The 21,270-nt window shown below is 38.4% G+C and overlaps 1 protein-coding gene across 2 annotated transcripts in view; it reads right to left on the bottom strand.

Annotated features, from left to right (window-relative positions):
- Nucleotides 1-4,701: 4,701 nt before the first annotated feature.
- LOC106848942 (cytosolic phospholipase A2 epsilon-like) overlaps nt 4,702-21,270 on the bottom strand; it is a 32,941-nt gene continuing 16,372 nt past the window's right edge. For both annotated transcript variants that reach the window (XM_088166996.1, XM_014869201.2), the window contains 15 exons: nt 19,341-19,383; nt 18,836-18,899; nt 17,365-17,507; nt 17,119-17,208; nt 16,338-16,375; nt 14,573-14,708; nt 12,546-12,682; nt 11,139-11,361; nt 10,146-10,260; nt 9,235-9,372; nt 8,853-8,960; nt 7,971-8,162; nt 7,344-7,513; nt 6,126-6,312; nt 4,702-5,255 (listed from right to left, as the gene is read on the bottom strand). In XM_088166996.1, the coding sequence (XP_088023122.1) occupies nt 5,047-5,255; nt 6,126-6,312; nt 7,344-7,513; nt 7,971-8,162; nt 8,853-8,960; nt 9,235-9,372; nt 10,146-10,260; nt 11,139-11,361; nt 12,546-12,682; nt 14,573-14,708; nt 16,338-16,375; nt 17,119-17,208; nt 17,365-17,507; nt 18,836-18,899; nt 19,341-19,383 (1,993 nt within the window). In that variant the 3' untranslated portion in view covers nt 4,702-5,046. The remainder of the gene's footprint in view (nt 5,256-6,125; nt 6,313-7,343; nt 7,514-7,970; nt 8,163-8,852; nt 8,961-9,234; nt 9,373-10,145; nt 10,261-11,138; nt 11,362-12,545; nt 12,683-14,572; nt 14,709-16,337; nt 16,376-17,118; nt 17,209-17,364; nt 17,508-18,835; nt 18,900-19,340; nt 19,384-21,270) is intronic.

The following is a 21,270-nucleotide window of genomic DNA, read 5'->3' on the forward strand; positions in this document are numbered from 1 at the left end:
AAAACATTTCTAAACCGAGGCTCCTCCTCGTGCATTGACTTCTTCCCAGAAGGTTTGTAGCCAGGTGTGACCACAGACCAGACCTCTGACGTCCTCCATTTCCCATTCTGAGGACACTTGTGGTAACCTTCAGCTTGAGGTGTCTGACTCTTACAACCCAATCTCATAGAAAGGTGTGATAGAGAGCCCTGCTGTGTTATTAATACATCTGGCACACATCTTGGTCTGAGAAAATTCACAGGATGTTGTTTATATGTCCATTATATTTCACAACAAACAACCTAGCAGGGCAGGAATTAGTAACGATATCGTGGTGTGATGATGCTGCTCATCAGCTGATTTATAGCTACATAATTACATTCTTAAGTCTGATATAGAGCAGTGCTGGCTTTTAAAAAATGAGGATCTGGAAAGGGCCTTCCAGAGACCTATCCCAAACTTCTCAGGAGGAGTGAGTGAAAGGCACAACTCTGTAATTACATCTCTGTGAATAATTCAGCTCACTCAATCTTCCTTTTAGCAAAATTCTCAGGAACGTATCAAAGGAAATAAGTGCAGCTTTCCAGTACATAAAGGGGGCTAATAAACAAGAGAGAGAGAGTGACTTTTTGCACAGCTAGTTATAGGATGAGAGGGAATGGTTTTAAACTAAAAAAGAAGAGATTTAGATCAGATATTAGGAAGGAATTCTTTACTCAGAGGGTGATGAGGCATTGGAACAGGTTGCCCAGAGGAGTTGTGGATGCCCCATCCCTGGAAGGGCCTTGAGCAACCTGGGATAATGGCTGATATCCCTGCCCCTGGGGATGGGGCTAGAGCTAGATGATTTTTAAGGTTCCTTCCAACCCAAGCCTTTTCATGATTTTGGGAAACTACCTAAACCTAATAGTGGTTACCTTAACAAACCCGTGAGGAAACAGCTTTGATTTTTGTCATACTCTCATATTAAGCAAGGATCAGACAAATGTGGTACTAATACATTGGAGCTGAAGTTGAGGTACCTTTTTCCCTAGATAATTGTCCTTCTTAAAGGAATAAAAGGAGGAAAAATTGCACATGTAATGCTCTAAATTACAAAAAATACCAAAAAAAAAAAAAATTAAAAAATATCCAAACAACAGCACCAACAAAACTCCACCAAAAATCCCACCAACAACAGAAAAATCAACCCCAAAAAAACCTCCAAAAAAACCACACCACAAACCAAGAGGAAAGAGCAAAATTGAGTAGTGATGCTACAAATATGTATAAGAGACAGTTCATGCACACTACCTACAGAGCAGGGAGTACCACTCCAACAAATAGATAGATCAGTATATAACAATACATTACCATTCATTCCCTTATGTCCCAAAACTGCCACCACTTTTAAGACTTATATTTAATATCTCACATGATATTAGTTTCCTTACTTTCCCTTTGCATTCATTGACATTAGTGATAACACCTTATTTTTCCTCAGTGTGTTGTTTTGCCTAGCCCAGCTGGGTGGAAGCAAAAAGGTATCTATTTTTATTAATTGCGAATTTTCAAAATAGTAAATTACTGCATCATTGTGTTTGAAGGCCAAAACACAAAGTACTCAAAAAACCCAGTCAGGAAGAAACCCTGCTTTGCTCCCAGCCTCTGTGCTCTGGATAATTCTCAGAGCTGAAGACACAAGAGGTGAAGACCCCCCCTCCTGGAGCGGGTCCCCTCTGCCCCCGATGCTGAGCTCATTGTGGAGCCCCCTCTGGCCCTGTCTTACCTGGCTCTTGCTGTACAGCAGCCCCATGGTGGCCTTTGCCCGTGTGAGCCAGCTGTGACAGGTGCTGGGGATGTGTCCCGAGGAGTCGCGGGCAGGCAGCTCCCTGTGCTTTAAGCACCAGGAGCCGGCAGGCAGGTGTGTGAGTGCCTGACTCAGCGCAGCCTCACCCCACCACCACCACTCTGAGCAATCCCCAGCTCCTCCTCCTCCTCCTCCTCTTCCTCCTCCTCTGTGCCCGGGAGCTGAGCTGCACACCTGCACCGGGCTCTGCAGGAACACGGGCTCTGCACTTGCAGTTAGATTGAAGAGACTGAAAAGTGATTTTCCCTTCGAGGTTATAGGCACTGAACAAATGTTTTACACTTTTAAGCATCCTCATCACTTTTTGAGGAGGCCACAATGCTCTTGCTGCCCACAAGTGAGCTGTCAAACTGCAGTCCCTTGTGGGGAGGTGACTGGCAGCATCCAGGGACCATCTGGCTTCCCAGGACTTCTTTGGCCAAGGGCATCCCAACACATCAATGTGCATAGAAAAGCCTTTTTATAGCTTTCACTGCTTTTAGGGAGTCTGTGTTCTTTGCTTAAAGACACACCTGAAATAAATTTTGCCATCCCCATTTCACCTTCCATTTTGCTCTATTCAGGCAGTAAATTATCTTTCAGCCAAGCAGATATTGCAGTGACAATATTGCATGAAAAAATTCCCAAGACACCTGTTGAACCTGTAAGAGAGTTTCCCTTGTAAAGAAGAAGCTTTAAAAGCTCACTTACTTTCACAAAAATTTTATTACTTTGTGTATCTGATTTAAGATGCTTCAGTGAATGACCTCTGAGAGGATATATTTGGGAGGGTGAAATGAATGTTGAAATCAATGTTAATTACTCCTCATGTTCTCACAAATTATTTATGTCATCACATTTATAAGACTTCACTGCACAGGGCACAACATAGCATGTGACATGGTCCCTGCCCCATTGAGGGAGTACACCAAATTGGTACACAAGAAGTTAAAAAAAGGGGGGTTTGGGGTTTGGTTTTGTCTTTTTAAAATCATCCTTGTTATTATAAAAATTAACAGATCAATCCATTTCAAAATAATCTCATTTCACTTTGCAGTGAATTTAAAACCAATTGATAAAGGTGACTTCAGTGACATGATATAATTTTAATTTCCTAAAATATTTGGCACTTTAAGACACTCTATCCTAAGAACTAGATCCAACAAATGTCACCCAGACAAATTTTGAACATATTAAGGATGGGTAACTAACAGGTCACAAGAAGCAGTAGTCAGAGGAAGGTAACCCAAAAGGAAAATATTCCTAGAGAGATGGCAAAAGCTCAGTTTGAAGCCTGCATGTTTTTATTGGTGATCTTGAATGTCTTGAAATTAAAAATTATATATATATATTATATATATTATATATATTATATATATTATATATATATATATAAATCAATCACTATTGGTACTCTGTTTCAAAAGACAATATTGAAATACTAGGGAAACTGAAGAGTTTGAAAGTAGTAGGAACTCTAAGAGAGGGAAAGGCAGGTTTCATGTCAGCCAGCAGAACACAAAGAAAAGCAGCATTAATCAGTCTCAGGCTGCATATTGCACCTACCTGGCTTTTTTCCATCCTATTGTTGAGCAAGTTTCCCCTGTAAAATAGACTGAAACATCCTCCATCCTACTCTCTTTCATTTCCTGCAAAAAGGTCTAGGAAACCATGACAGCAAACCCAAAGGTATCTCTAGAAAGGACCCAGAAGTATCCCATGAACTAGCTATTCTCATGTATTGAACCAAAACCACAATCACAGCTGCCTCACACATGCAGGGACAATAATCTAGATTTAAACATACAATACTGTACCTGAAAACAGAATTACATCATGCTCCTTCAAGAATTTCAGGTGTATGAACACAATGAACATGCTCATAAGTGAAAAACATTGCCCACTCTTTCTCCTCCTCAACCCAAACTGCTCTTAGATGCCCCATTGGCTGGTTATTATTTTAGGAAAAAAATTAAATAATCCTTTTCTACCATCCATTACCTAGAACTTCATTCCATGCAAAAAAATATGTCATTTCTGATGATAGTCAAGACTATCCTGATTTCAAAACTAGCTCTGCCCTAGCGACTGTCTGAATTTCCTCACACCAGTGGGAGTCTTTTATTAACAAAAGGAAGATAATCCAAAGCATTTTCTGAGCTCCTGTGACTAGTCTCTTCATGAATCACAGCTCCACAGTACAAGGCTGCTGTTGTGAAAGACTGAGCTTGTGATCTGCCTGTTGGAGAGTTGTGAGAGGGGTCTGGCGACTACTGTCCCCCAGAAGACCTCTAGGATTTTGGATAATGAGAAACCAGAACAGTCCCTGCAAAGACCATTTGCCTGTAAGTGTTGAACAGATGTGAAAGGTATCTCTGGAAAGGATCCCAAAAGGGTCTCTTGCACTGCCCTACTTTGTGCAAACACAGCCACTTCCCATCTTATGAAACATGGAGAAATCACAAGGAACATCCTTCAGGAACAGCAGAGGCAGGTAATGAGTGAGACAGCACAGTCAGCAGAAACTCCAAGAGAAAAGTGAAGGAAAGTTGGGCAACCCATCTACTACTTATGCTGAATGTAAGTGGCTCTGGGAACAGCAGCTCAGAGGGGGCGTTTGATCTCCTGAAACAAAGATGATCTAATTCAGGGGTAATTTTTTATTGATGGTGAAAACTCTATAAATTTTAACAACACTGATGCTAACTTCAGAAACATAAAGATTTGTGAAGACAGTTAAATAAAAATCTCATAGTGGACAGACAATCAAATCAGAGATGACAACCTTCAATAATTAAATAAGCAAGACCAGCACAATGGATTAGTTATTTACGAAAAAATTCCAGTCTAAGGGATTGTTGCTCTGCCACACAGAAAACAAACCATATAAACACTACTTTGATACAAATTTTAATGTGCCACATAATTCATTAATCTTCCACAATATTATAATAATTTATATTTAATATATAACAGTTAGTAAAGTAACTTGGTAACAAAACTAAAAACAAATTTGCTGCTTTGAAGGTTGTTTTGGATTAATCCACTGGTAAATTCCCATCTGTTTGTCTGAAGAGCCATGTAAATAGAGTAGAATGTTCTTAGGATGATGTGATTTCCACTGCAAGCATCACTGATAAGAATCGAACATCTTGACCTCACCAAACCACAGACAACCCAAGGAACATCCCATGCCAGGCTGAAGATAGTGGTGGTAATTAATATTTCCGTGGTGGTAATTAATATTTCCTCTGCTTCCTCCGTGCCACTGCCAAGCGCAAGGCCTGAATAATCAACTTCTCATTGTTCAGGACATTGTAATCAGTCAGTTTCACCAGTTTGTCAAAATTCTCTTCACTGAAACACACCTCTCTCGTTGTAAATGGGGAGAGGATGCTGGAGACATCAACTTTGCCTTCAGCCATCTCTTCAGGACTCCTTTCCACACCTAAGGGGACAAACCACAGGGAGATGCACCAATAAGGTTTTATTGCAGTAGGTGGCTCCTATCAGCATTTACATAATTACAGGTAGAAAAGACAGACTTGGAAGGAGAGATATAATTTGCCAGAGGCAAGTAAAAGTACTGTGCTAGTAGCACTGTATTCTTCAGCGTCTGGATCAAGCCTCTGTCCAAATATGATTTTACATCATTTGACATTTACATCACTCAAACACCTTGAAGACAGAACATTAGCAGCAGCAATGCTTGACCAGTGCTGGGACAACATAGTCTTTTTTACCCAAACTAGAAAAGCACAAGCAAAGAGGAAATGAGATACTCTTGTACTAGATAAAATAACAGCCACCTCACAGAAAGTTCAGGAGAAATTATTGCACTCAGAGGACATCTTTCAATTAAAACCAAAGAGCACTTCCACTCAAGCCTCAGTCTGGGAGATTACTTTTAAATATGTGAAAAAACTTGAATGAATGAGCTTCACATCAAAATCAGCAGAAGGTTTTTCCTCATCTTAGATGCAAGCATCAGTGAATGACAAGTCCATGTCTGTGGAGTAAAACATCTTGTGTTGAGAACCTACCCCTCCCGGTGTACAAGTATTGGAATTTTTATTTTCATACTGTCACTGTAGTAGTTGTTGTGAAATAAGTGCCTACATTCATCTCAAGTGCTTTAAGAAAGATTCTGGAGTTCATATAGTTCAGACATACTGACACAGACCAGTTGTTTTTGTCAGTGATGAGACCCATGCTGGCATTGAAAGGTCAGAGATGACAGTGAGACATTAGACATGAAATGGAAAGAATTCACTGGGAAAACAACTTTTTATTAAAACTGCTATCACAGATGACTCACCAGGAGCTTTATATTTCTTGAAGGTGTCATTTACTAGGGGAAAAAAAAGCACTGTTGGAGCTTGTGGACTGTCAGCCTCTTCAAACACATAGCACTCCTTCAAATTTTCCCTGTCTTCCTCACTTATCTCAATTTTGGGAAATGGAATTTCTTGCTCGGAGAAGTACTTTGCAATCTGATCCAGAGGCTGGATGAATGAAAAAAGATATATGTATATATATATATATATATATAATTATTACAAACAATCACAACTGATCCAGAGACCTGGATATTTCAAAGATATTCTAAGTTTTGAATCTTCCTCTGGCAAGATATTAAATTTCAGATGGAAACTATTATAACCACACCAGTCATTGCAGCTTATCTTATTTTGCACATTGCTTTAGGCAAAACAAAAAAAAGAGTCCCTTTCTCTGAACTTGGAAATTGATCCAAAAGCCACGAGTCTAATCTTATAATTCCATTGAAACAGGTTCAGAAGAGGAAGGCAAAGAAATTGTAAGAATGGAGAAGGAGCACATCAGTCCAGATTACTCTGCAGCATTGTCTTGACTTCTTCATTTACCACGTTCCCAGTCTTTCTGTCCTCTGCATAATTCGTGTTGCTTGATAATGGCTGCCTATTAACAAATACTTATCAACATATCATATGACCTCATAAAAAAAAAACTTTAACACCTAAATTTATTATAAATTTGTATTTATTTTTATATTGTTATTATATTATATATGCAACACTAATTATATTATTTTTAATTATTAATCAGTCTGGCATTAGCCACTTAGTTTCCCTAAGATTGGTATGAAATATAAAGGCCAAGACACAGGTTTTCTCATTTAGTTTGTTAAAATATTGTCAGGACTTTCTATTGCCTTTGTAATTTGTTCAGTACAAGGTTAACCAAAATCAGTAGCAGAGTTTCAGAACACTCCAGCAGTTTATAATATAATCCAGAATATAATCCATCAATTCTTCAAAACTCTTGGATCCACTGCAGTGAAGGCCTTGATGATTTTAAAACACCTATATCCATCATCTTCTAATATCCTTCTTAGTTAGTGAGAAATAAATTACCTAGTGATCTAAATAATAAAATAGATAATAATAATCTAATTCTCATTCCAGTACTGAAAAGTTAGGTGGGTTACCTGACGAGTGCTAGAGACCAAAAGACCACGAAGGAAAAGGATCTCAGGTACCATGGCTTTTCTTACCAGTGTTTGGGACCCTCCACTGTAATTCAAATGCAGGATGACATCCACCTCCCTCTTCGATCTCAAAAGTGGTGGGTAGCTGGTATTAATGAAAAAGCCAGTATCAACCAGGGAGAGCTCACTGTCTGCTGTTTCCATCAGTTTATTTGGGAGGGAGTCTATCACTGTGTCTGAAACATAATTATTTCTCATTACAACAAATAAAGCACAAGACTGATTTCTCCTCTGAAGGAAGGTAAAGAATAAAGAATTGAGAGTTTTGCCCTCACTCTAGCTGTATTTATTTTCAGGAGTGAGTGACATGCTACTACTTTTTCCTTCCCTCCTTCCTGGGCACCACAGGCTGCTTTAGCCCTGGAGGGAAGATCTCTCCTTCTGCCTTAGGCTGACTCCACTTTATCCACAGGAACATAATCCCCAGACAACTGGGTACAATTTCACCCTTCAACACCCCCCACCAAAACTGAAATGCTATTCAAATGCAGCTTTCATGTTTTCTATTTGTAAAGGGAGAAGTGGCATTTCAGAAGTCAGTCTCGTCTCTTCCTCTTTGTTGGAAATCCTAAGTGAATTCTGAAACCTAAACGTTCTAAGAACATTACTGAAAAACATGCTGGTTTACTGTGCCTTTCCAGGTAGAAAATCCCTCACTCTCCAGGTACTTGTTATGCAGCTGGAAGCCTCTAATAAAATTGGGATACTGTGCAATGGTTGGACGTCCTGTTAAAACATCTCGCAGAGTAGAGGACAGGACACTCGAGGGAGTGAATAGACACGTGTCTACTTCATAGGGATTCACAGACAGAAAGGGTTCTTCTGCTGCAAGATGGAAAGAAAAATTTTAAGTTTAGGATAGTTTTATGAAATGATCACTATTTTTTAAAATGGAGTGACTAATAACGACAGGTACCATCATCCCCCACTCCAAAAGTAGATCAAACATAGTTTATAAGCCCTTAAGGTCTATGCCACCAAATAAAATTCAGCATTAGACAGCGAATTAAATGACCAGCTACCTGCAGGCAGCAGGCTGCCAGGCAGTCAGCACCACCTTCCACACTAAACTTCCTCAAATGATGCCCACCTCTACTGTAGTATGTGGTGGAGGAGAGAGAACAGTCCCAAAATGTACAGGAGGTGTGTCAATAGGACACCTTCAGAATGCATGTCAGTGTCACCCAGCAGCAACATCAACTCAGTTTGGAGACCAGTCACTACAGGTTCATATCCTAATTTGACAGTCTTAAGATGTGTTTTTGATATAACTTTTATACGTCTGATAGTGACTGGTATTGTGCCTGTATAACCTTCAGAAAAAGGCACAGCTTTTACAAAGGTTTTCCAAAGAAGCGCAATTTAGTTTTAAATCAGGCAAAAAAAAATTCTTAGTTGACATCTGTGCTTTTCTTTCCTCATCTTTTACACTCTGACAGCATTTTTTATGCATTAGACATCTTCACAGAATATAACCAATATATGCCAGTGGCACAATAAAATTTAAAATCTCACCAATATCTTTTACTCTATCTCTGGTCCATCTGCACCAGAAATCTTCTGAATCAGCAGCCAAATTCCAGACATACATCACATCTATGGAAAATATGCTACTCCACATGCCTGTAACGTGAAAGAGGAATAGAAGCTGATTGATGGAGTGGCCTCAGAAGAATCTTAATTGATACATACCTTCAGTTCTTCCCATTGGATACTTCCTTTCTGTCTGTATGGATACCTTTGCGGGCATCCTTCGTAAGTATGTCCTTGTTAATGTAAACTCACACCAGCTGAACCTGTCTGCCAGTGTCTTCCCAGTGCTGTCCACAACAGACCATGTGCTCACCCATCCCAGCTGTCTCTCCAGGAGACCACCTTTCCCCAAGGCAGTAGTCACCTTGCATATAGCAGATCCGAGTCTCTGAGAGCTTCTTCACCATCCTTCCCATAAAGAACTGACTTCCAAAGTGCTCTGCACGAATGGAAGCTCCGTATTTCAGCAGACCAACTTCATAGGGAGTGAACTCCAGCCACTCTGTGGCAACATGAAAAAGGCAATAACATGTTAGATAATACTAAACAGAAGAGTTCCAGGAGGCAAGCAATGAGAAAGACACTGGCTAGCTCATAACATGCCATTCACCAGGCATGGCTGTGTCTGTATTGCCAGCAGTACTGATGCCATCAGGTCCTTCCACACCGTGGCAGGGCAGTCCCAGGCTGTGATACAGCAAAAAAAGCCCTGGTCTGCATGAAACCACAGGCATTCCCTTAATAGAGTTAATCTTACCCCAAAGTATGTGTTGCTCATGCATAACTTGTTTCCTTCAGGGCTCTAGTGACAGAGAGCTTAGCATTCACTTGGTGTCATGTACTTAGCTGCTCATGTTAAGCAAATACTATGAAAATTAATAGTAAGAGGAAATACTGATTTTTCCTGACATTGGACCCCAAAATTCCAAGTTTCTTCTTTAATTGCTCAAAATAAGACCACGTGGAACCATCATATGAATTTGTTTCATGACAAGGTTTTTGTGACAGAATAAACTGTGACTTTGACACTTGTGGTGTAACTACGTTTCCAATTGTAGCAAAATCAAGAACACAAATTCTAAACACTAAGCACATCTGGATTTTTTTTTTAAGTTCTGGTCACTATTATCTGAAAATTTAATGACTTATTGGGGGTTTTATTTGCAATTAGAATAAAAAAACTACTGTATTAATAAATCTGAATATATCCATATCATCTTAGTTTAGACCATTTAAATTATAAATTTGTTAAGAAATCTAAATCATAACCATTACCTCTGAATGCCTGGGCACTATAGTTGGACTTGAGGTTGATGGCCACGTAGATGGGCAGTGGGTTCTGGCCATTATCCACTGCCTGCCGTTGGTCCGAGAGTCTATGCTCATCTTTCTGGTTTTGATTAAAAAGGGTTAATGGAATGAAGTGAAAAACAGCTTGCACTTCAAATAATATCCTGTGAATTATCAGCCCTATCCAGCCTTATCCAGGTTCTCCTTTCCATTCTCTGGATTGCTCCGAGATAACTACCATGGGATATTCCAAACTTGGCAAGTATCCCAAAAGAAGCAGCTACACCCTATATGGGTTCTCAGCTGATTCAGGAAAAAAAATAAACAAAAAAACAGTTCCAGGAAAAATCATATATCAAGTGAAAGGTAAAGTTCTTTCCTTGGCTGTGTCTTAACAAAGTACTGATCATATTTTAGGGTATTTTGCAAATATATGCATATTTAATAAAATATGCTATTGCACATGACAATGTAAAACTTCATTGTATAAACTTACACCAGACGGAAATTGCTTAAGACACAGTATTTTTAAATAAACAAAATTTCTTAAAACTTAATTGGTCTTTCTCACCATGTGAACTATCTCCATATGTAGTCTATACCTGGGTCATCCTATAAATGTATATTTTCATTTATGCTAGAGAAGCAAATTATTTCAAACTTTTAAGTGCTTCTTCTAGTCAGAATATTTTATGTCCAAAATGATTAATTTACAATTCAAAGTACTTTTTTTCTCAGGGTACTTCTTTCTTTAAGGAGAAAGAGCACCTTTGACTGGTATGACATGGCTCCTTCAGTTCAAGGTCAACCTCTTTAAATCTAGAGCAATGTTTTAATCATGGATCTGAATATATAATATATAATCAACTGCTAAACCAATAATATTTGCATTAGGAGTACTGAATGGCATCCCAGGATTTGTTTTCTTCTCCACTAGCTATAGAAGTTCAATAGTTATGTGGAAGAAAAGAGCAATACCTTATCGTGGAGCATGGATTCAATGACAAGACCCCAAAGGTCTATGAAAGAAGTGTTATGTCCTTCTTTAGTCCTCTCCATCAGGTCATTATAATAGTACTTCAGGCAATCCAAAGAAAAACAGCAGATCTTGGATTTGGTTACTTGCTTGCGAGCTTCCTTGATTGCATCCTCCAGATATTTTTGTGACCAATTAGCATCTTCATATAAGTTTGCCATGGTCCTGAAGAAATAGTAGTAGAAAATAATGAAAGAGGAGAAAGGCTGTGGTTTGCTTTCAGAAATCATATGTGCAACTGGTTTGCCTGTTTCTTAATTCTTATGGGGTTCACAACCTAAAAGTAAACACCCTTAAACATTCTAATTTCAGGAGCAAACAAAACCTCCAAGATTTCCTGGTTTGGATGTGATAAAATGGGCTCAAAAATTATCTTGAAATACACGGGAGAAAAGAAACCAAGACCCAAAGCTATTAAATTCAAAGGTTCCACAAGTATTCATCAAATCTAGTCCTAGGAAGTTGGGGAGTATTTTAGGGACCAGTCACTACTACTCTGCTCTAGTCCTGCATTTGTTCCCATGTATCTGCTAACAGCTTGTGCCAGCAAGAAAACTGGGCAGTTTTGGGCATGTCCTTGTATGACCATTCTTACTTGTCGCCTTGAAATCATAACACAGACAGGCACATTCAGATCTCCACTTACATACAGAGAAGTAAAAGAATAACCTACCATTGAAGTTTGGACTTACAGAAAGTGACACATAACTCTGTGAAAAAAAATTCTCCACTTCCAAACAGGTGTAGGAGGAGTAGGGGTACCTCGAACCTACTTGATTAAATACTTCAGTTATTTTAAGTATGACATCATCTGCTCTATGCCCACTGGGAGAAGAGAGCACTTCACAACAAGCCACCATATCTGCAGTCTCTTTAAGGTCAGTAACTTGATATCATTTGTTGGACTTTCTGTGACAATTTTAATTCCTCTAGCCCCAGATACATCTTTTACCAGAGGGAGATGCACTGTAAATCCAAAATGGAAGGGAGAATAACCAGCAAAAGGCAGACATAAATTCTTCTTCCCATCTTTCTTCAATTTCCAGTCTAAAGACAAATTCATTGCATTTAGTCTAAGGTATAAGTGATAAAAGATGAAAAGGGAATAGAGCACTTAGATGAAGATATCAGGCATAGACTGAGTCAGTGTGGTGACAAAAGCAGTTGATGAGTGTGGTAATTGATCTCTTACTCAGTATGTTTTGCTTCTTTGCTCCAGGTGGACAGAGAGTAGATTGTGGGGAGGATGGGAATGCTTTTGCTTTGCTAAGTGCCATGTTAGCCAGTGGTGTACAGAGCCAAGAGTATCGGGCAGAGAGCATAATAAACCTTGTTTGGGTCATTCTCACCATGTGGTACCCGATAAACCCCCGATGTAGGAAATGCAGTCGAGCAGGTTGAGTTTCTGGAGGCCCAGCAGGCTGCCGTACATGGCCGTGAGCGATCTCGTTCCTCCCCCGGTGGTTGTGATGGCCACCACTGGCACCTGCTCAACACAGCAAGGCAGAAGGAGCAAAAGCCGTGCAGGTATTAGACACAAACAGCCCTTACTGAGGAAATCAGATAACAGGCTGCAGGCATGGGTTCAAGCAGGAATGCTACTTGGAATGGAAAGGATGTGATTGTTGCAGAAGGTTTATTTGCCACCACCTGGCTGCTGCAAGGAGGAAGGCTTATGTCTTACCCACCAAGATGGGCTGCAAAGCTGTTTACACCTAACATACAACTGGAATTGTTCACTTAACATACAACCTCATCACCCCGGAATTTCTCTCAAAGTGTATTATTAGAAGCTGTCATAGAAAATACAGGATTTACCACACCGGAGCAGATTAGGGATCCATGATTCTGCCTCTAACAATGACCAGTGTCACAGAGGAACGCACAGAACCTGTAATCAGCCAGACCACACAATAGCCAAAGCCTTCCTGGCCCCAGGCCATTAATTACTCTATGTCCTGGAGCACAGTCATTGATAGGGTTTCCCCCTCCATGATCCAAGTGTAATTGAAAAGACAGACTATTCTTCTCCTAATCTTTTCCTGATCTAGTACACTCTTTGCTTCCGTTAGCATCCAGTGTGGATGCTTACACGCCCCATGGAAAATGTCTATTTATAACTTTCAAGTATTAGCCTCTAATTTCTTAAAGGAATCTGTGTTCCAAAGCCAATGAATAGAGTATGAAGAAAATAATTCTCCTGCTCTATGAAAAAAACAAAAGCACAGAAAAATTAGAAAATATATGTTCTTCCTACTCTAAACTCTTTAAGACCTTAAATCTAGGAAATTTTATAAAATAATATTGAGGACAATCTCATAATCTTAACTAAAGTCAGAATAAACCCCAAAAATTATATTCTGAGGTTTATATTTTCTAACGTATTTTATTATAAGTTAAAATTCTAATATTTTTTTGGTTCAAATGTAAGTCTGTTAATAAGGTAGAGGGGATATTTTCCCATATTTCATAATTCAAGTTAAATACATGAATAGGAGAGCCAGAGTAATTAGATCTTTTCAGAAAACAGCTTTCCATGTGTGAGAAAATTCTCAGATATCTGTGTAAAAATTGTTAAAAATGTTCTTTATAGCTTGGTTGAAAACTTTGTTTCCTGTATTGTTCTCTGCTCTGAAATCCAAACTAATATTTTTGAATCATATTTTCCCCAGCACTTTTCTTTTAACTGTCAGCTAGAGAGTGTTCTTGCTGTTGGTATGTTTGTACTTTCCTGATTCTCTGCAACCCAGTTAGGCATTAGCAGTTGCAAAACTTATGACTCAATTACAGAGTAAGGAACAGTGTTTGGAGTGATGCAGCTAAACTTACAATCAGCTATTTCATCTACAACTCAGTGATGCTGTTGGCTCAGAGGCACTATTCTTTGCCAGATTGATGGTTTTATTCTATCCCTCATTTTCCCAACAATATACCTATTTTGCTGCAGAAACCACTCCAAGATTTTTTATTCAGATGTCTGTGTGAAGATTTTTGTTTCTTCCTCTCAAAACCCTTTACACAGGTGCCATGGCCACACCCTTGTCTCTGTGTTAAAGTGCTTTGTTTCACAGGCAGCATCCTCCAGCTATTTCATGTCTCCCAACTAAAAATTTTGCTCCTGAGACCCAGGAGCAATACCCAGAATAAACAGGAATGGACTGTTTGAGGAGTTGTTAAGAAATTTTAAGGTCTATAAAGACATTGTCCTTCCTCCCCTGTTCTGCCACATTAACAGGCCACTGCTGCTCTTGCCTTGCCCTAGGTGACCAGGCCTGGCCCAGGACTAATTCAGCTGAGATTTTATTTATTGCTTGAATTTGTGAGCCAGGCCCTGATCCACTGAGAGTAGTTGCTACCAGGAACTGTATTGGCTTGCCTCATGCTCTTTCAGATCCTCCTCCAAATTAAGAATCTTTTTCAGAGCAGCAGCAACGTATTTCTTCCTTTTCCTCAGGAAGTTCTGCTCTTCCATGCACAGGCTAAAGCCCAAACGCACATCCAGGTCTCCTGAGCTGGAACACACAATGGGACAAATCAATGCACACATCCATTACAGCTGACTCCAAGAGCTGTAGGGCAGGTAATAAAAAAATAAATCATCTGTAAAACAAGTTATTTCCAAGTCTGCTTATTGATAAAGAAGGAACACACACAGAAAAAATTTCTACTGCCACAAGAAATAACAGCGAGGATGAAGAGGAGTTTCCAAAGTACTTTAGATCTCTTGTGAACATTGGAAAAAAGACAAGACACACAAGTCAGGGAAAGATCACCAAAAGGAGCAATTTCAGAAGTATTTTTTTCTGCATTCATTCCCGTTTATCACTTTGACATCGTGGAAAATTCAAGTGATTACATCATCACTTGTTCTCAGGTTTTGACAATCCACTAACAGCCTTTAAAGTGAGGGTTCTAACGAGTTAGGTGATGAAGCTTAAACTGCAGAGCAAGCATCATCCCCTGCTCAGCCTCTCTCTTGGGAAATCCAGCCTTTTACCTGTGTCTTCAACATATTCCTAGATAAGTATTTGCAAGCTTCATTCTGCAAATATACAAGAATATTCATCACTTTTTTTTTTCCACGTGTGCTGACACATGGAATTTTGTTCCTTGAGAAGTGTAACACACAAGTGAAAAGAAATTCAGAAAAAAGGTTGCAAACCAAATCAAATTGCAGCTAATGTTACATGCCTACAGTAACATAAATTACCAAGAAGATCACTAAATATTGACCAAATCTTCTGAGTCACATCACCCTCTGCTGGCTGCAAACTCTGACCTGAAAATAATTTTCAAGCAATATTTCAAAGAAATATGAATGTTTCAAGGATTAATGCTACTAACCTCTGTTCTCCAGCAAATTTGATTTATGACACAGTGTAATTTTGAAAACAGAATAAGGTCACATGATTTAACTTTTAAAAACCCAAACAACTCTTTTAACAATAGATTAACATTTTTCTGGCTTTCTTTCCATCTCTGTGTATTCGTGTCTGTTAATTTACATGTCAATATATTTTGTTATGGGCTGAGGTTGTACAGGTAGCTCTCCATTTACACAAAGTTCTCTCGTGCTGTGAAAATCCACCTTGCTTTCCTTCTGCATATGATCCCATAGTGAGGGTGCTGTGAACCACAGGAAGTTTTCAGCTGCACCATAAAATGTCATTGTCTCCAATTTTGCCTTTCACTGGTGCAATTCTGTCCCTGCAAGTGGATTGGCAGAGGTGCAGCTGGTCAGGTCTCAGCTTCCATTCCACTCAGGGAAGCAGAAGGGGCAGAAGCCAGGCTACCCTACATTTTATTTTGGTGATTTGGCCGAGTTAAAGACTGATAGAGGTTATTTCAGTCATTTTGCAGCTCTGACTACTGGCATAAATGGGAAATTAACATGTGACTAGTATAGTTTTATTCATGTGTGAGAACAGCAGGCAGACTAATTTGCTCAGAATGAAGGCTCACACACTCATGCTGAGCTGGCCATTCCTGTGACTGCAGCAGACTTCACTCACCTCAGGCACCATGTGAGCACAGCACAGCACTCACACTGTGTGTGTTCATCTCTGCACCTATCACAGAAAAAGCCTACATAACTAGTTTACAGCAGGCCTGGGTGATAGGACAAAAAGAGGCTATCTTACCATTTTCTCGCTGTCAAGCACAAGTGAAATGAATTATCCTGGAAAATGAGATAAATAAAGCTAATTACTACCAAATTTTAAAATATTTCTTTCCTTCAAGCTTGGGCGATGCTCAGACTAAGAGAGGTGTTTCTCAAATAATAAATCATATGGCTAAGGACATTATTTTAATACAATAAACCAAAGCCTCACTCCCTGCCCTGGAATCAAATTTTCTCTAATAAGCCTGAGTGTTTAGGGCAGGTAATGTGCCACAAGCTTGCATGTTTACACCATGTCCCAGTCTGCACACTTAGCAGGGGCAACGAGAATGAGAAAAGTTACCATATTAAAATAAAATTTTAAAAATAATAATAATAATAAAAAAATATATAATAATAATAAAAAAAACCAAACACACAAAAGCACTCCCAATATCAGCTCATAATCTGGATGGGTCTTTTTTCAGTTCTTTGCCAGTATTAACCCAATATTTTAAAAAAAAGAATTAAAAAATTGGTTTTAAATGGATGTGCATTTGACAGTCATGTTTTGTTCCTTGAAACTATTTAATTTTAACTGTGGGATGCAGGTTTGCAAGGACTTTTGTATTATTAAAATTATTGTTAACACATTCTTCCTTAGAAGTGGATATGGCAACCTTTAATTTTTTTTTAACAATTTCTAATGAACAGCTGTACAGTTTCATACAGTGATTTTGGTTGCTTGGTAACTTTATTTCTAGCAGGGCAATATTAAGGACATTTTGAAATACATATTTCGAAAGGTTCACGGCACTCACCTCTTCCAGTTTTATTTCCTTCTGCAAAGGGAGTGAATTCAGGGGGAAAGAAAGGACCCCAGATTTCTCTGTTTCATTTCCATCAGCCAGCTGAAAAAATGCAAAATGCAATTGGGTATGAACACGTGAAAGGTTTATCATCCCTAGAGCTTCTCCACTAAGAAGGCTAGTTCAGTTTATTGGTTCTATTAATCTCTGGTTCTAATTTCATTTGGGTTAACAAAAACAGACAGAAGGAGAACTTACCTCTTCTGGTAACAGGACATCCAGTCTTGTCTGGTCATTTATGATGCAGTGAAATATGATTATATGAAGGCTGGGGCCAGAGTCCAGCAAAATCTTCTGGCTTCCTTCATGTGATCCTTTCACTGTAAATGTAACCTCTGGGTCTAAACAGAGAGGCAAGGAACAAGCAGAATTTTAACTATTACAAGCAAACACATATAACCAATAAAAAACCCAACCTGAAACTATTCTGCACACTTTTTGTTGAGTTTTTCTTACACCACAATGACTAAGTAGACTTCGGGTGGCCAAAACAGACTCAAAACTGATCTAAAATATCTTGGTGAATCTATATCAATAATCAATGTACAGAATTCACAGAGTTTTAAAATACTATAGCTTACTATTTGTTAGATGCTTTCCAAGATTTGGATTTAAAGGAGTGTCAGTTTAAAGGTATTTTGGATTATTCATGTTGCATACAAGTAATTTATTTGATGTCAGTCTGTTCGGGTTCATAGTATACATTTTATAATATTAAGACTAACAGTCAAATAATTCTATAAACCCAAAACTCAGTCAGACTACTTGGCACGTACCCTCATGTCACCAAAACTGAGACAGCCTGAAGGCTGTTTCTTGTGTTTCTAGTACAGAAAATCCTTTATGTTTACAGAGAGATCATATGCTGTTCTCCTGCAAGATCAGGGCCAAAAGACATGTAATTTTAGGTGACTAACCTTTTGTCCCATGTTACATCTCAGTCTGAAATTTCCTATAATTCAACTCAGTCATTGCTACCATTTCTTCATAGAAGTCGATTTTCCAGTCATGAATTAACTCAGAACAATCATGAGTTTTTGAGATTTGCCCCAGGAGCAGCATTACACAAGCTACTGCTCATTTAAATCAACTTAAAAACTAGTGAAGAATCCTGATGTATTTGTTAGAGCTGTATTTTACAGACAAACTACTATTTTAGCGATTCTATGGTAGCAGAGGACTCCCTGCAATTTGTAAAGAATCCTTTGTTACAAGTTTACATTTAAACTTAGGTTTATTATCTTTATTAAGGAACCAAAAAGTCTCCTTCAGAACCCTAAATATGCACAAACTTTGTACATACTCAAGCCCAAATCAAGCATATGGGATAAGATATCTACATACTAGCTATAATTTTAAAAGATCCCACTTAGAGAAATTTGTTTTGAACAATAAACAAAGAGTACTAACCTCATTTTTCCAAGTTTTTCAGTCTGTTATATATGGCTCTATTTTTGCATCAGTTTAAGATTTGCCTCATAACTAAAACACTTGACAAACTTGAATTTTGACAGATGCAATCTTTATGCAAGGTGGGGCATGGCAAAACTAAGTATTATGTGACACAGATAGAGCAATGTGCACAACAGATTATTAATTTTTTTCGACATCTGTTATAATGACTGAATCACAACACAAGAACAATAGGCTAATGAAGCAATAACCTCACTTGTGGATTGCTGCTTCAGCTTCCCTGCATCCACTCTAACCTCCAAACAGGAAACCTCACGTGCCTGCAGCAAGAGAAGATGAATGATGATTGAGAGAAGTGCAAATGTCATTGCAAGTGATTCATCCTGCTCCCAACCAACCCCTCTGGTTGATCAATGAGCAAGACCATTATGATCTATTACTATGTCTTCAGATAACACCTGGGCAATAGTGATACAGTATTTCTTTCCAAAACTGGAGTAAAGAGGAACAACTCATGAGCTGCTTGAACTTGGAGAGACAATCAGCAAAGATGATGAGCCCTATTCAAAATAATGAGTGTATTAGCTCGTTAGTATGGGACTATTTTTATGGGCATTGTAACACTTTCTTCATTAACTCCTGATAGTTCTGGGCCTATAATTTATAGAAGAAAGTAGGTTTCAGCTCAAAGTTTCCAGAGTTAGAAACATGAACACTTGTTATTCAGACACAAGAAAGATCATAATAAATATGTATTTTACCACTAGCACTCCATTTGTAATAATGCCATCAGGATAGTCCAGACTGAAAGAAAAAAAAAAAGAAAGATAATGTCATGGGTGGGAAAATTCAGACAAATATTAAAGTCTATGTTTAACACATTAGTTCTTACATGACCTTTAACATTTCTGGCTTTAACATTCTCACTCAAAAACACTAAGACTTAGGATTAGTTGATGGGCTGAGTTGCAATTTTTTCCATCCACTCATGATAGAAAATGAAGCTGGATTTCTACTCCTGTGGTTTCCTACATTTTCTTCAGTTTTATACATATTGTTTCCATGCAATAAATACTGGTATGAGACATACTGCTTTTGAGGACAGCTGCAGCTGTTAAATCCACAATGATTCTTTTGAGCATTACACAGTTTTACCCAGGCTTTTGTACTTCAAAAACTAATACAATTGCCTAGCTTTCCACAACTTATAAAATATTACCCCAACGGCAGGAGAAATTGTACTTACCTTTGTGAAGTGATCTGCAAATCACACATGAGATTGTAATAGATCACTGTATGTATAGATGTGTTTCTACTTCTAGGGGCAGGGGTGAATTTATATACTGCAGCCAACAAATTCTATATTCTAAAATATTTTTCCATCCAAAAAATCAGGCAGTATCTCGTTAAGGATATCTTATCATTTACCATTTCATTAAATTACAGCTGTAAATTCATATAATATCTCAAGACTGACATTACTCCAAAGGGAATACATACATATGTAATTTGTAAGGATTGAACACTGACTCCCCAACCTGCTGCAGAGTATGAGCTGTTTATTCAGACTTTGCAAGCCATGGATAACACATTTTCAGATTTCATATAGTTCTGTATTTGATGTATATATTTTATCTCAGCTAAAACCAAACAATACGATTCCTTTAAAATTAGATGAATGACATTGTTTTTATCCACTTGAAGTGAAAATTTACCACAACAACTAGATTTCAGTATAAACACACATGATAGCATTCACTCAAAACTGCAAAGCTCAAAAACAGTTTAAAGTTTTGTAACCAAGTCAGTATTTTCCTTTATGAAAAAATATGAACTGGCTAAATACACTGCAGAACATTCAGGAGAAAATTTCCATTATAAGAAAACACCAACAAGAAAACTCAAGCAAACACCTCTGGTCAAAAAACCCCAGTTATAAACTTAAAATTTTTGTAATTTTTTCTTTTAAATGAATTTCTAAAGAGTTCAAAGAACATTGGTCAGGAATTGGTGAAAATATACTCAGTGTTTCCACCTGCATGTGGAAACACTTACAGGTAAATGTGTGTAAGCATCACTCCAGTTTTGTTTCAGACACAAATTTTTGTACTTAATTACTATTTTGTAGTCAAATTGTTGTAACATTACATGACATATGGTGTCACCATCCTCAAATGCTGCATTAAAAAAAATCAAAGAAAGCAAGAAACAGCATGGTAGATATTAGAAAACCTCAGCCTGGTGAAATGAAAGTGCAAAGACAGGTAAAGGTATCTCTTCATGGAGGTAAACATCCAGTAAAGTGCAGTATTATTTGAGTTGCTGGGATCAGCACAGAATAACGTTAGGTTCAAAGGTGATGACCTTTAAATAGGGTGGGAGAACCTGTTTATTGTACAGAGCAGAGCTTGGAAGGCTCCTGGCAAGAACCAGGACACCCCAGTCATGAAGGACCAATGGCTGAGATGTCTCTATTGGGTTGTCACCTCTGCTGCCACCACTGCAAGGAAGCACAGCTGTTGTTACTTGTTATTTACTCCCCTCGCTGCTCTTTTAACTTTTATATCCCAAATTTCAAGGCTCCTTCTAGTCACAACATAAGAGAGATGCTTTAATTTTTAAAATTTTTTTAACCTGGTGGTCCATACCTTCGTTTTAAGAAGACCAAGGGCCCTCATCTTTCCCTAAGTC

Source organism: Sturnus vulgaris, chromosome 6 (genome assembly GCF_052056855.1).
Source record: "Sturnus vulgaris isolate bStuVul1 chromosome 6, bStuVul1.hap1, whole genome shotgun sequence".
Taxonomy (NCBI): Eukaryota; Metazoa; Chordata; class Aves; order Passeriformes; family Sturnidae; genus Sturnus; species Sturnus vulgaris.